The following is a 15,431-nucleotide window of genomic DNA, read 5'->3' on the forward strand; positions in this document are numbered from 1 at the left end:
GAGGGAGGGAGGAAAGTTAAACATTCACAAATTGTTTTAAGTTCTAACTAATAGACAATTTTGACTTTTGCATGCAAAGGGAAATTTGAAGATAGAATTCTGATATGGAATTCAAAAACAGAAATATTCTATCCTAATAAAAAACTGAATGAAGGGAAACCCTCTCTTGGGCAACCCACTTTCTCAGCATGAGGAATCTCTCTCTCTCCTTTCTTTTTTGTCTGTTAAACTTTCTGCTCCTTAACCCACTTCACGTGTGTCCATGTCATTAATCATCTCGGCGTGAGACAACTAACCACAGCCTTGCATCCCCAGGATGAAGCTGACTTGATCATGGTGGATAAGCATTTTGATGTGCTGCTGGATTCGATAAAAACAAGCAATGGGAAAAGAATTCCGTACTTAATAAATGGTGCTGGGAAAACTGGCTAGCCATATTCAGAAAACAGAAACTGGACCCCATCCTTCCACCATACACAAAAATTAAATCAAGATGGATTAAAGACTTAAATGTGAAACCTAAAACCAGAAAAACCCTAGAAGAAAACCTAGGCAATATGATTCAGGACATAGGCATGGGCAAAGCCTTCATGACTAAACACCAAAAGCGATGGCAACAAAAGCCAAAATTAACAAATGGGATTACATTAAATTAAAGAGCTTCTGCACAGCAAAAGAAACTATCATCAGAGTGAACAGACAACTTACAGAATTGGAGAAAATGTTTGCAATCTATCCATCTGGCAAAAGTCTAATATTCAGAATCTTCAAGGAACTTAAACAAATTTACAAGAAAAAAACAACCCCATCAAAAAGTGGGCGAAGGACATGAACAGATACTTCTCAAAAGAAGACATTTATGTGGCCAAAAAAACATATCAAAAAAAGCTCATCATCACTAGTCATTATAGAAATGCAAATCAAAACCACAATGAGACACTATTTCATGCCAGTTACAATTGCCCTCATTAAAAAGTCAAGAAACAACAGATGCTGGCGAGGATGTGGAGAAATAAGAACGCTTTTACACTGTTGGTGGGAAGGTAAATTAGCTCAACCACTGTAGAAGACAGTGTGGTGATTCCTCAAGGATCTAGAATCAGAAATACCATTTGACCCAGCAATCCCATTACTGGGTATATACTCAAGGGAATATGAATCGTTCTGCCATAAAGACACATGAACATGTATGTTCATTGCAGCGCTATTCACAATAGCAAAGACTTGGAACCAACCCAAATGTCCATCAATGATAGACTGGATAAAGAAAATGTGGTACATATACACTATGGAGCACTATGCAGCCATAAAAAAGAATGAGTTTATGTCCTTTGCAGGGACATGGATGAAGCTGGAAACCATCATTCTCAGCAAACTAACACAGGAACAGGAACCAAACACTGCATGTTCTCACTCATGGGTGGGAGTTGAACAATGAGAACACATGGACACAGGGAGGGGGGCATCACACACAGGGGCCTGTCAGTGGGTAGGTAGCAAAGGGAGGGAGAACATTGGGAAAAGTGCCTAATGCATGCAGAGCTTAAGACCTGGATGCTGGGTTGATGGGTACAGCAGATCACCATGGCACATGTATACCTATGTAGCAAACCTGCACGTCCTGCACATGTATCCCAGAACTTAAATTTTAATTTAAAAAAAAAATCTGTGTGTGAAAAAAAAAGCTGAATGAATTAAATTTCCTCTATTATGTTCATGGTTGGCTGAGTTAGACAAAAGAAAATGAAGCAAACTGTGTATTAGAAGAAAAATGTAGGGACATCCCTCAAGAAAACAAATATGGAACATAGTTGAGAACATTGTGACCTATAATGTCTAGATTTACATGCTTTACAAATTAATGCCTTTTGATATTGTCCATGATAAATAATTATTGGTTACACATAAAAATATAGAGATAAGTCTAGAAAGGACCCTGAGATATTAATGTTATATACCACAATCTCTATTTTTAGTCACAATTTAATATGTCAGTATGTTTTTAATGTTAAACAAAGAAAATTATTTGGTACTCTTTGGTCACTCTTTCCAATGTTTAAAACACCATGATTCTGAAATTTTTATGCATGGCTTATCCTAATATTCTCAAATATTTCTTAAATTTTTGTTGTATTACCATCTAAGATTCTAAAGAAATTGCTGAATTTCTTTAAAAGTGAATTTTATGAGTAGTACCTTCAATAGTGAATGTCTAATTATTTAGTACTTTACCTTCCTTATGTCTGAGAGTAGCATCTTCCAGCACGTCCAGTGATGTGTCTGTGGAAGTTGGTGACCTTTTCTTCATTTCTATTTGTATGGTCTTGGCCTGAAAAGGAATTTGATGGTTTAATACTGGCATCCTCTCTTTGCAGGTCCAAGACTATAAGAAGGTGCACAGCCTTGCTAAAAACTCCAGTTATTCTCCTGGAGCCTTTTCTTTTTATTAAATTGATACATAACCATTGTACATATTTGAGGGGTATATGTGGCATTTTCATACATGCATACAATGTGTAATGATCAAGTCAGGTTAATTGGAATGCACATCATCTGAAACATTTATCTTTTTTTTGTATTGATAGCATTTCAATTCCTCTCCTATAGCTATTTTGAACTACATAACAAATTATTAACTAAAGTCACTGTACTGTTGAACACTAGATCTTATTCCTCCTATGTAACCATATTTTTTGCACCCATTAGCTAACCTCTCTTCATACCCCCTCATACATACCCTTTGCAGCCTCTGGTAACCACCAATAAACTATCTACTTTCATGAGATCCACATTTTTAGCTCCCACATATGACTGAAAACATGTGAAGCTGGTTTTTCTGTGCCTGGCTTATTTCACTTAACATAACCTCAAGTTCCAACCATGTTGCTGCAAATGACAAGACTTTATTCTTTTTAATGGCTGAATAATATTCCACTATGTATATACTACATTTTCTTTATTCAGGTATCCATTGACAGACACTTAAGTTTATTCATATCTTGGCTATTGTGAATAATACTGTGACAAACATGGAAGTACAGATATTTCTTCAATATGCTGACTTTGTTTCTTTTGAGTACATACCCTGCAGTGGGATCCCTGAATGATGGTAGCTCTATTTTTAGTTTTTTGAGGAACCTCCATACTGTTCCCATAGTGGCTGTACTAACTTACATTCCCACTAAGAGTTTCCAGAATTTTTGGGTTCCATCACTTGCCAATCTTTAGGCAGTTATTAAACTGATTTAGGAGTTCTTAAAATTAAATAAAATTTTATATTGTGAGGTCTGAGATCAAATATTAAAGGAGCAAAGACCATGAAATGGTTGTGGTATGATCCATATTTGACAAATAATCCAATATATAGTTTAGGATTATTGCAAAATATCCAATCAGAAAACATACTACTAAGTAATAACAGAGTATTTTTCTAACATCTTAAATTTTGTTAGGATAATGTTAGCTTTATAACTTTGTAAATCATCTTGATAAAATAAAAAATTGTTTGGCATTGTGATAATAAGTCTTGAAGAATAAAAAGCAATGGAATGGATTTATAAGGGTTATCTTAGATAGACCGTGTATGATATTAAATGAGTAGGACAGGCACAATTCTGTAAGAGAATTACTTATTTCTGTTTATCATGTCTCTTGAATAATGGTTTTAAGAGATCTTCTGCTTTACTGATCTTGCATTGGTAAGATAGTTAAAACTCCCAGACTTTGTTGTAGATATTACAAGTTCTATGCATTCATAACTCTGAGGAGTGTGACCATAGGTGTTTCCAGTGATCAGATGTAAAACGGTATTTGAATTTAAATGTTAAGAACTAGACAATGGATGGATGATATTACACTATAGTGATCCCCAACTGTTTTTACATTTGACACATGCAAAGGATGACACTATCTGTGTATTTGTTAACTTGGGGTAAATAGGTAAAGACTGCTCTTGAATAGAGTTAATTGACACAGGGCTGCCACTGCCCCACCACTGAGGGAGTTAATGGTTGAGGCTTGCCAATACCCAACCCAACATTCTGGCTGGCAAGTTCTGCTGTGGTATATCTTCAATGGTATAATAGATACCATGAAAATCATTACATTATTCCACTATCAGTCAAGCCTCCTGCAATTTCACAAATACTACAGCTAGAGGAGGATAAAGCCAATCATACTGCATACTAGGTTTCCTCAGACCGATGACAGACTCTGCAGGTCTAAGTTCCAGTTCCTCTTTTTTTTTTTTCCCCAGTAGGTAAAGTGCATGAACAGACACTTCCCAAAAGAAGGTATACTGTGGTCAACAAATATATGATAAAATGCTCAACCTCAGTAATCATTAGAGAAACAAAAGTCAAAACCACAATGAGAAATTGTTTCCCACTAGTCAGAAGGGCTATTGCTAAAAGGACCAAAACAAACAAACAAACAAAGAAAACAGATGTTGGTGAGGTTGTGGAGAAATTGGAATGCTTGTACACTGCTGGTGGGAATGTAAGTTCAGTCACTGTGGAAAGCAGTTTGGAGATTTCTTAAATAACTTAAAACAGAGTTAACATTAAAGCCAGCAGTCCCAATACTGAGTATATACCCAAAGGAATACAAATCATTCTATCAAAAAGACACATTCATGTTTATGTTCATCACAGCACTATTCACAACCGCAAGGACATGGGATCAATCTAGATGCCCATCAACAGTAGACTAAAGAAAGAAAATGTAGTACCCTGGAATACTATACCACTCTAAAAGAAGAACAAAATCAATGTCCTTTGCAGCTTGATGAACATGGATGCAGCTGGAGGCCATTATCCTAAGCCAGTTAAGGCAGGAACAGAAAACCAAATACCGTATGTTCTCATTTGTAAGTGACAGCTAAACTTTGTGTGCACATGGACATTAAGATGGGAACAATAGACATTAGGCACTGGGGACTACTAGAGGGGCAAGGCTTGCGGGTGGGCAAGAGTTGAAGAACTACCTACCAGGCACTATGCTCACTACCTGGGTGATGGGATCATTCCTACAGGATCATTCCTACACCAAACCTCGGTGACATGAAATTTGCCCATGTAACATGTGCACATGTACCCCCGAATCTAAAATAAAAGTTGAGAAAAAAAAAGAAATTTTTAAAAAAGTAATCTAAAAGTTCAAGATGTGGATAGGTGTGGTGGCTTACGCCTGTAATCCCAGCACTTTCGGAGGCCAAGGCGGGCGGATCATGAGGTCAGGAGATTGAGGCCATTCTGGCCAACATGGTGAAACTCTGTCTCTACCAAAAATACAAAAATTAGCTGGGCATGGTAGGGCATGCCTATAGTCCCAGCTCCTTGGGAGGTTGAGGCAGGAGAGTCGCGTGAACCCGGGAGGCGGAGGTTGCAGTGAGACCAGATCGCACCACTGTACTCCAGCCTGGTGACAGAGTGAGACTCCTTCTCAAAAAAGTTCAGAATGTAAGGGTTAGATTTTTGTTGTTGTTGTTTAAACTATGCTTATTCTAGAAACTATTTTTAGCTGAACTATAAGCTTACATAAAATGTAAGTTATAATTTATGCAATTTCAAATTTTCATGACATTAAAAACCAATAGAAGTAATTTTTTGTTATTAAGATCTGGCAGGGATTTCTTATATGTGTATCTCCTAAAGACGATACTGTGAGACATAGTGAATGATATCCTTGATTATATCCTTAATGGAGAGGAATTAATTACTCTTCATAGAGCTGTTTCAGATAGGGACAATGTTTGTTGGAATTGCATTAAGAAGTAATTCAGTAAAGATAATTGTCCAGGGTGGGGAATGGGGAATAAAGTACGTGGTAATAATACTGTTGCTGATATAGTCAGTGCTCAATTATCTACTAATTTGGCTTCAACTATGAATAGATTTTAGAATATGAAATGAATAAACCACATGTCCGCCTAGTAAAATATTTACCTTGATTGAGCTTCTTACAAATATTGAATAAATGCACACACATTGGCCAAATACTAAGGACATAGCTATTTTACAATGAAAATTGAGAGGACTGTTACTCAACACCCTTCCTCTATGGGATATTTAAGAGCTAATAAGGGCATATGCCTGAACTTTTGACAATCCAATATTAAAATTAAACTGGAAAAGGTGGCTAGGATTCTTTTTCTCAAAACTAGTTTAAGTATTTTTTGGAGCGGAAGTAGTAATAAGGAAGAACTTAGTCACATGTCTCGCATTTACCTGAATATCTGACAAGTTTGTCATGAACTCAGGGTTACTCTTTCCTGTAGCCATGCTGGCCTTTTTAATTCTCTGACTCACCCTGCCCACTCCATCTATTTAGCCTGGACACATTCTTCACATCTCAGTTCAAGTGTCAGTTTCTCATAGAAACCTTCTCTGACTCAGAGAATCCTTTATAAAAGGCCTTCAAAGGACCCATGTCTCTCTGGTTTATTCCACTTGCCCCAGTTTCCTTTAATTTATTAAAGAAGAGAATAACAGAGCGAACCACCGAGTAACCAATATCCAGCCTCAACAATTACTAATGTTCTATTCTTCCTTTTTCATTTATTCTTCATTCTATTTATTTTCTGAAATATTTATTTTAAATGAAATTTCAGAGATAATACACTTTTCAGATAAAATATTTAAAATTTAAAAACAACACCATTATCATGATTAGTAAAATTAGTAATTCCTTAATATTAACCAATACTCATATTATACCCAATTCATTACTCAAAAACATCATTACAGTTGATTTGTTCTAATCAAAATACAAACAAGGTCCAAACATTTTATATACTTGGCAGTTTTATCAATTATCTTGTAATTTAATGTATTTTTTCCAACATGATTTATTTTGTAAAGATTCTGGGTTGCTTATACTTTAGACTTTTTCACACTCTGTATTAGGTAGATTGTATCATTTCAGTGTAATTTAATGTACTCCTCTCTCTCTTATAGTCTCTGGGGGAAAAAAAAGCAATTGGATCAAGACGCTTATTAGACTTAACTCAAATTTTGGGAAGAATATATTGTATCTGGTATTTTGTGTTTTCTATTCCATAACAGCAAGAAACACGTAATTTATTGTCCTTGAGATACAATTTAGTGTTTATGATAATTTGATAGTCTATCTATCCATTAGACCATTAGCTTCATGAAGATAGACACTCTATTTGTGTTTATTAAAACTTTTTATATCCAGTGCTTTGTACAATTGTCAATCATGTTTTAGTTAGATGAATTATGACTATCATTTTAAATGTGGCAAATATTTTTTAAAAATATTTCTATTTCTACAATTTTATATACATGATTATCTTTCTGAGATTTTGCCAGTAGTTGACAATTCATAAGAAAGTTTCACCTGCAAGGAATGCTACTGTTTCAGCACTGAGCCTCCGGAATGAGGAAGTGAAGTGGTAAATGATGGATTCTATTCCTCACTGTTGTGAAATCAAATATCAGTGAGTATAGATCAATCTCTGCAGCTGTAACACCTCAATGAGGATTAAACTCAAGAATTCATGATGGTACTTATCATATGTCTGATGCATATTTGACCCTCAATAAACATTTTATGTGACTGCTATCGTCACTTTTATTATTCTTTTAATTATACCTAAATAGAGTCAAAGACAAGAATTTTATGTTGCTGGGTGTTTCTCTGTTGGAACTGCCATGCCTTCTTGCGTTTGCCTTCTTGTGCTCTCTATAATTAGTGACTGATTATTTATTAACTTTATTACCATGAATTAAATTTTATAGTGTAATAATATAAACATTTTAATATCTTGTATAATATTATGGCTAGTTCTACATTTCCCACTTTGGAGACTGAACCTCAATTTTCTAATGTGAAATATTGAGACAATTTTAATATCTCAAAGGGTTGTCACAGTAGAAAGGCAACAATGTATGTAAAAATTTAGCATTGAGTCTGAAACATAGTAAATAAGCAATAAATGTTGCATGATATTAATGTTATTATATTGTTATGAGATAATTCACTTCTAAAATGTGAGTTTATTCAATCTGATTTTTTCCATAAAAATCAAGTGTTCTTAATATAGATTGCTGAGTGCAATAGTTTGTGTAAAAGCTCTCTTCAACATGATCCATAATATTGACATTTCATAATAATTTTATTAATACTCTTCATAACGTTTTTCAGTTGCTTAGTATAGTGTAAGCAATGCTTAGTGCCTTACATGCATTTATTTCATTTGGACCTCACTACAGCTCATAAGACAGGTACTTTATGTACATTTTACAGATAAAAAAAGCTGAAGTTTAGAAAAGCTAACAAACTTGGCAAACATCATTCATCTATTAAGTAGCTAAATTGGGCTGAAATCCACATTTATCTGACTGCAGAGCTGTGCTTTTGGCCCATATGACCAACAGCTTTCCTATAATGTGAGAATATGAAGCACCTGAGCAATATCCCAGCAATTCCAGCATTGGAATTGACATCTCACTGGTTTGCAAGCAGATCAGATGATCTGTAGAGCCCTCAATTTGTTCCATTTTACATTATTTTTTCCGGTTTTTGTATTTATAAATAAAAGGGGAAAATTCTTGCACAAATAGTGTATACTTTTACTTCCCAGAAAATTCTGCTTGATGAAATGTTCTAGGAATCTTCCAGGAAAAGAAATGGGTTATGGCCGGGCGCGGTGGCTCAAGCCTGTAATCCCAGCACTTTGGGAGGCTGAGATGGGTGGATCACGAGGTCAGGAGATCCAGACCATCCTGGCTAAGACAGTGAAAACCCCGTCTCTACTAAAAAATACAAAAAACTAGCCAGGCGAGGTGGCGGGCGCCTGTAATCCCAGCTACTCGGGAGGCTGAGGCAGGAGAATGGCATAAACCCGGGAGGCGGAGCTTGCAGTGAGCTAAGATCCGGCCACTGCACTCCAGCCTGGGCGACATAGCAAGACTCCGTCTCAAAAAAAAGAAAGAAAGAAAGAAATGGGTTATGATTAAAAATTTTAAAAAAATCAGAAAATGTGATCCAGAGCAGAAAAATGAGTGGAAATATTGTAAAAGTGGGAAATATCCAAGTTCTTCATAAGCAGAGTTAATAAAACATTTCATCTAGGATCAGAGAAGTATTGTTACATTCTTGGATACAATTGAGTGCAGCCATAAGCCCTTAAGATTGTGAAATACCTCTTTAGAACAAATTACACATTCAACATATCATTCAAACTCTAATCACTCAATCTGAAGGACCCCGGACTCATTTCTTAGAAACAGAAAGTTTTTGAAATTTGTTTTTCTGTGGCTTACTCATATATAATGGGAATACTCAATAGCCGTTTTTATACATGTTTTCTTCACACAGCCCACAATTGCTTCTTGTTCAATGGTATGCATGCTATGGACAAAAGTAGCTATCGAGTCATTCAGTATGATCTTACATCATGTTGTTCAGATCCCACTTTTTGGTACAATAGCTTTCTAAAGTTTCTTGACTGGTGATGACTTAATAAAAGGGTTATATACAGGGGAGTTAACATTTCCCTCTTTGACTTAGTAGGGATGTTTGGTATTAATGTACTTTACTACATGTTTCACTTCGTGGGAGAGTGTATCTCGGCCCTTTACTTTTCCCCCTTGTCTTTTTATGCTCTTTATGAGAGGGTTCTGGGTACGGCTCCTCTCCATTTTTTGTTCTCTGGCTCAATGTAGAGCTTTTTCCCATTTACCAGAAAGGTAGTTCAAGGAAGAGACGTGAGATTGCCAGGTTCTGCAGAATATTAGAAAGCTACTTCTGGTTGCTTTCTTCCATCTGGTCCCTTCTTTAAGCACACTTATGCACAGTTTAGATTTTTAAAGACAATTTTCCAAAACTTCCTTAATGCTACTTCTGTCAATACTTTCAAATTAACAGACCAAAGTTTTTGCTATGAGGCTAAATAATCTGAAAAAAATATTAAAGCACAACACTAAGGTAGTTGAAAATTACAGTAAAACATTGTTAGGTTTTATTAATCTGGATTTAATTATTTCAGGAATAAAATAATTCCCTGTACTATGATACATAGTGCATTTCCTCTGGGAAGAACTAGAAAGCCAAAAAATTAATTTTATTGCTGTCTACAACTTCAGTACTGTAATTTTATCCATCCTTTTAGTACTTTCTAATTTCTAAATTATGGAAGATTCTGTCACTTTTGCGTTAACATCAGATATTTTTCAAAGTTGTAGCAAAAGCAAGCTCTCTTATTGAAATTTTTTTGATCTTCTGATTACGCACAGATATAAACATCTATTAGAAGTCAATGTACTCCAAGACCTTAAAAAGACACCTCTAGCACTGTGATTTTAATAAGCATAAAAAAAAAGAAAAGAAAGAAAGAAACCATGTCATTTGCAGCAACATGGATGCAGCTGGAGGCCATTATCCTAAGTGAATTAACACACGAACAGAAAACTAAATACTACATGTTCTCACTTACTAAATGGGGAGGCTCAGCACTGGACACACATGGACCTAATAATGGGAACAACAGACCCTGGGGACTATTAGAGGGGGAAGAGAAGGGGGAGGGCAAGGAAGGGCTGAAAAACTGCTTGTTGTTGGGTACCAAACACTACCTGGGTAATGGGATCATTTGTACCCTAAGCCTCACTGTCACGCAATATACCCACATAACAAACCTCCACATGTAGCCCCTGAATCTAAAAGTTGAAATTTTGAGATATGTTTCATAAATACCTAGTTTATTGAGTGTTTTTAGCATGAAGGGGTGTTGAATTTTCTCGAAGGCCTTTTCTGCATTTATTGAGACAATCATGTGGTTTTTGTCATTGGTTCTATTTATGTGATGGATTACATTTATTGATTTACTTAGTTTGAACCAGCCTTGCATCCCAGAAATGAAGCCAACTTGATTGTGGTGGATAAGCTTTTTAATGTGCTGCTGGATGTCGTTTGACAGTATTGTTAGACTGGATAAAGAAAATGTGGCACATATACACCATGAAATACTATGCAGCCATAAAAAAGAATGAGTTCATGTCTTTGCAGGGACATGGATGAAGCTGGAAACCATCATTCTCAACAAACTAACACAGGAACAGAAGACCAAACACTGCATGTTCTCACTCATAAGTGGAAGTTGAACAATGAGAGCACATGGGCACAGGGAGGGGAAAAATCACACATCGGCACCTGTCGGGGAGTGGGGGAAAGGGGAGCGACAGCGTTAGGAGAAATATCTAACACAGATGACAGGTTGATGGGTGTGGCAAACCACCATGGCACACGTATACCTGTGTAACAAACCTGCACGTTCTAGACATATATCCCAGAACTTAAAGTATAATAATAATAAAAAGATGCTCTAATAAAGCAACTATTTAAAATTCCAAAAAATGTTGAAATTATAAAAAATTTAAAAATTTAAAACTGCATAGAAAAATAAAGACCACCACCATCACTAAGAAAAAGAACTAAAACCCAAACAAAAAAATATCACAGTATGAACCCAGGAGGCAGAGCTTGCAGTGAGCTGAGATCACACCACTGCACTCCAGCCTGGGCAACAGAGTGAGACTCTGTCTCAAAATAAATAAATAAATAAATAAATAAATAAATAAATAAATATTTTTAAAAAATCATAAGTGTGGTAGATTATTTGCAAAAATAGCCACAGATTTCCTTCTTTTTATTTATACCCTTAGGAAATCCCTTTCCACCTTAACTCTAACCTTGGCCATGTTACTTGCTTTACCCACTGGACAATAACAAACGTGACACAAGCAGAGCCTTAAAGCACTTGGCATTGGTGCTTGCTCCCCTGCTGTTTTTTGCAATCTGTGACCACCATGAGACCAGCGATGAACTGTCTCAACTGAGCCTAAGCCATAGAATCATGAGCAAATAAATGGTTGTTGTTTCAAGATAAAAAAAAATATATATATATATATACACACACATATATATATACCTCATCTGTTTCATTTCCTTCTTGAAGTTCTTTTCCAGTCTGTTGAAATTTTGGTTCAATCTTCTTAGATGTTTTACCAACTCTCTGTTTTTCTTCTTCATAGGCCGTGGCAAGTATGCCTAAGAACAAACTTGCCATATAAAAGGAAAACCAAAAACTTACCACAACAAAAAATATCATGTAGACTTTCCCAGACGCATAAAGTATCTAAGGAAGGTAGAAAGTAAGGCAAAAGAGTAAAATGTTATTTATCTTCCGTGATTCTCCTATTTTAAAATAAAAGGCAAAATTTTGTTAGGAAAATAATGTAGCCATAAATGGAATGCAATCATAAGACTGCTTAAGCACTGGCTCCACCTGAAGAAATAAATGAAAATCTTTTGAACTTGAGGCAGGCATGTGAGATATAAAATATATGCTGTAAAACCAAGGGAAAATTAGTAATTTAATTAACTCAGGGTAAGTATTTGGTTTTTATGTGTTCATTGATAGAGAAAATACATTTGAAATAATTGTCATCTCTCGATATAGAAACTGGATAGCCTCAACATAGAAAGTTATTTTCTTTGCAGAAGAATCTTTAAATATATGAAGCTTAACGAAGTCAGAGAATGTTTGGAGATTGTTTTTTCCTATTATTACTTTATGGAAAAATCACAGCAAAGTAAAAAATTAGTCTTTACAAGGAATGGAGAGCAGATTATTTCTTTGCCTGTCAGTGTATCTACTTTGGTGAAGAATCTTTAGACAAGCTACAAGGGGAAGTCAAATTACCCATTTACATGAAGGCAGCGCAGTGGGTGACATTTATGGATAGCAAATTACAACATTTTAGATTGCCAAACACAGCACTAGCTTTTTATTTCATAATAACTGCCTAAGACAGATCAGAAAATTAAAATATTTTAAAAATTATAAGTAGAGCATTACAAATATAAAATATTAACCAATGATTTAACCTCATTGATCAAAAGTACATGAACAAAATTTAAGAAAACAAATGAGAAATTAAATTAACAGAAAAGTATTATCTACAGAAAATATTGTGTGGATATAACAGTCAAGAATGTTTACAGATTAATAGAAAGTTCAAACATTCAATGATAAATAATTTCTTGACCTAGTGTATATTTGTCTTTAAAAGTATTTTTAATAAGCCCTATTATCACAGTGAGTAAACTATTTAGGACTGGTTAAATATTTTGTCACTGAAGTAACTGTTATTTACTGTAGTGCATTCTGCAGTCAGGAGCAGGTATTGTAAAGTACACTGCAAACCCCATCTCTACTAAAAATACAAAAAAATTAGTTGGATGTGATGGTATTTGCCTGTAGTCCCAGTTACTCAGGAGGCTAAGGTGGGAGGATTGCCTGAGCCCAGGGTGGTTGAGGCTGCTGTGAGCCATGATCACACCACTGAACTCCAGCCTGGGTGACAGAGTGACACCATCTCTCAAAACAAAAAAGTACCCTTCAGGCCATGCACATCAGTAAATAGAGTTGGTTCCAAGTATTCATGGGTTCCATTTCTGTGGATTCAACCAACCATGGGTCCAAACTATACATATTAAAATTTCATCTATATTGAACATATAGACTTTTTATCTTGTCATTATAAACAATACAGTGTAACAACTATACAGTCTCATACCATGTCAAAACATTTAGGTCAATGACCAGCAGCATATACAACAGTGATCTCGAAAGATTCTAATGGAGCTGTTCTATATAGGTATATCAATTTTTTTGTTTTTTTATACTATGTTTTTACTGTATCTTTTATATGCCTACCTATACAAATACTTAGCATAGTGTTCCAATTGCCTACAGTATTTAGTATAGTTACATGGTGTGCAAGTTTGCCGCCTAGGATCAATAGGCTACATACGCTATATAGCCTAGGTGTATGGTAGGCTACATCATCCAAGTTTGTGGACGTACACTCTATGATGTTCAGACAATGATGAAATCACCTAATGACACATTTTTCAGAATGTATCCCTGTCATTAAGTAACACATGACTGTATTTACATAGCGTTTACATTGTACTAGGTATTATGAGTAATCTCATTTAACTTATACAGGAGATAATTTATACAGGAAGTATGTAGGTTATATGCAAATTCTATGCCATTTTACATTAAGGAACTTGAGAATTCATGGATTTTGGTATCCACCAGAGGTCCTGTAACTGATCCTCCATGGATACTGAAGGACAACTATACTTTATGTTTATTATCTTATTCAATATTGCTTTCAATATACAGAAGACAAATGGAAACTAGATAGGGAAAAAGCTACCAAGATCTCACAGTCTATGAGGGAATGCCTGAATTCAGAACTTTTGCTCTCTCCACTATATAATTCTAGTGGAGCATAAAAGCATATGCTGTTATTAGCATAAAACAGTATATAATTTCTAGTTTTATTACATGTTAGTTTGAAATAGAGGCTAACTATGACCTCTATTTCAATGCTTTTTATGAATATAAAATGAAACATTATACACAAAGATCTTAGCACATCCCGAGTTCCCAATAAATATTAGCTATACTATAAACATAATTTTGTTCCCTGAGGGTTGATACTGTTTTGTTCATTTCTGTACCCACAGCATACCAGAATACTTGGATAAAATAAATCTATTTTGAATTAATGGAAAACAATAATCTCCAAAACATACACTATACTCTTTGGGAAGAATTGCTAAATTTCCCTATTCATAATTAGTTCAATTTAAGGCAATGTTCAGGGTACAAATCTAGACAAAATCAAAACAAACTCCATCTACATTAGTCAGTAAAAGCTTGGAGTACACTACTCACAATAGCAAAGACTTGGAACCAACCCAATGTCCATCAATGTTAAACTGGATAAAGAAAATGTGGCACATATACATCATGGAATACTAGGCAGCCATAAAAAAGAATGAGTTCATGTCCTTTGCAGGCACATGGATAAAGCTGGAAACCATCATTCTCAGCAAACTAACACAGGAACAGAAAACCAAACACCACATATTCTCACTTGTAAGTGGGAGTTGAACAATGAGAACATATGGACACAGGGAGGGGAACATCACACACTGGGAGGCCTGTTGGGGGGGTGGGGGGAAGGGGAGGTATAGCATTAGGAGAAATACCTAATATAGATGACAGGTTGATGGGGTGCAGCAAACCACTATGGCACATGTTTATCTATGTAACAAATCTGCACATTCTGCACACGTATCCCAGAACTTAAAGTATAAATACAAACAAAAACTTGCAGTACAATAATGAAGATCCTGAGGGCCCTAAGAGCAGGACACTTCCAGACTGGTTCCCTATTTCTTCGGTAGAGGGAAAGAACTATCTTAAAACAAATGCTAATGGGAAACTTAATTCATACATTTTGGGGGTAATAAGTGAAGAGCAAAACGTGTATTATCATAGCATATACAGTGATATAGCCCATACAAATTCACTTATATTT

At 35.4% G+C, this 15,431-nt stretch overlaps 1 protein-coding gene across 2 annotated transcripts in view; it reads right to left on the reverse strand.

The window, feature by feature from the left end:
- The window catches only part of SCN7A (sodium channel, voltage gated, type VII alpha subunit), a 97,251-nt gene that overhangs the window by 41,800 nt on the left and 40,020 nt on the right, over positions 1-15,431 (reverse strand). For both annotated transcript variants that reach the window (XM_011958033.1, XM_011958034.1), the window contains exons 10-11: positions 11,957-12,163; positions 2,233-2,329 (exon numbers count right to left, since the gene is read on the reverse strand). In XM_011958033.1, the coding sequence (XP_011813423.1) occupies positions 2,233-2,329; positions 11,957-12,163 (304 nt within the window). The remainder of the gene's footprint in view (positions 1-2,232; positions 2,330-11,956; positions 12,164-15,431) is intronic.

This window comes from Colobus angolensis, unplaced genomic scaffold (genome assembly GCF_000951035.1).
Source record: "Colobus angolensis palliatus isolate OR3802 unplaced genomic scaffold, Cang.pa_1.0 Scaffold456, whole genome shotgun sequence".
Taxonomy (NCBI): domain Eukaryota; kingdom Metazoa; phylum Chordata; class Mammalia; order Primates; family Cercopithecidae; genus Colobus; species Colobus angolensis.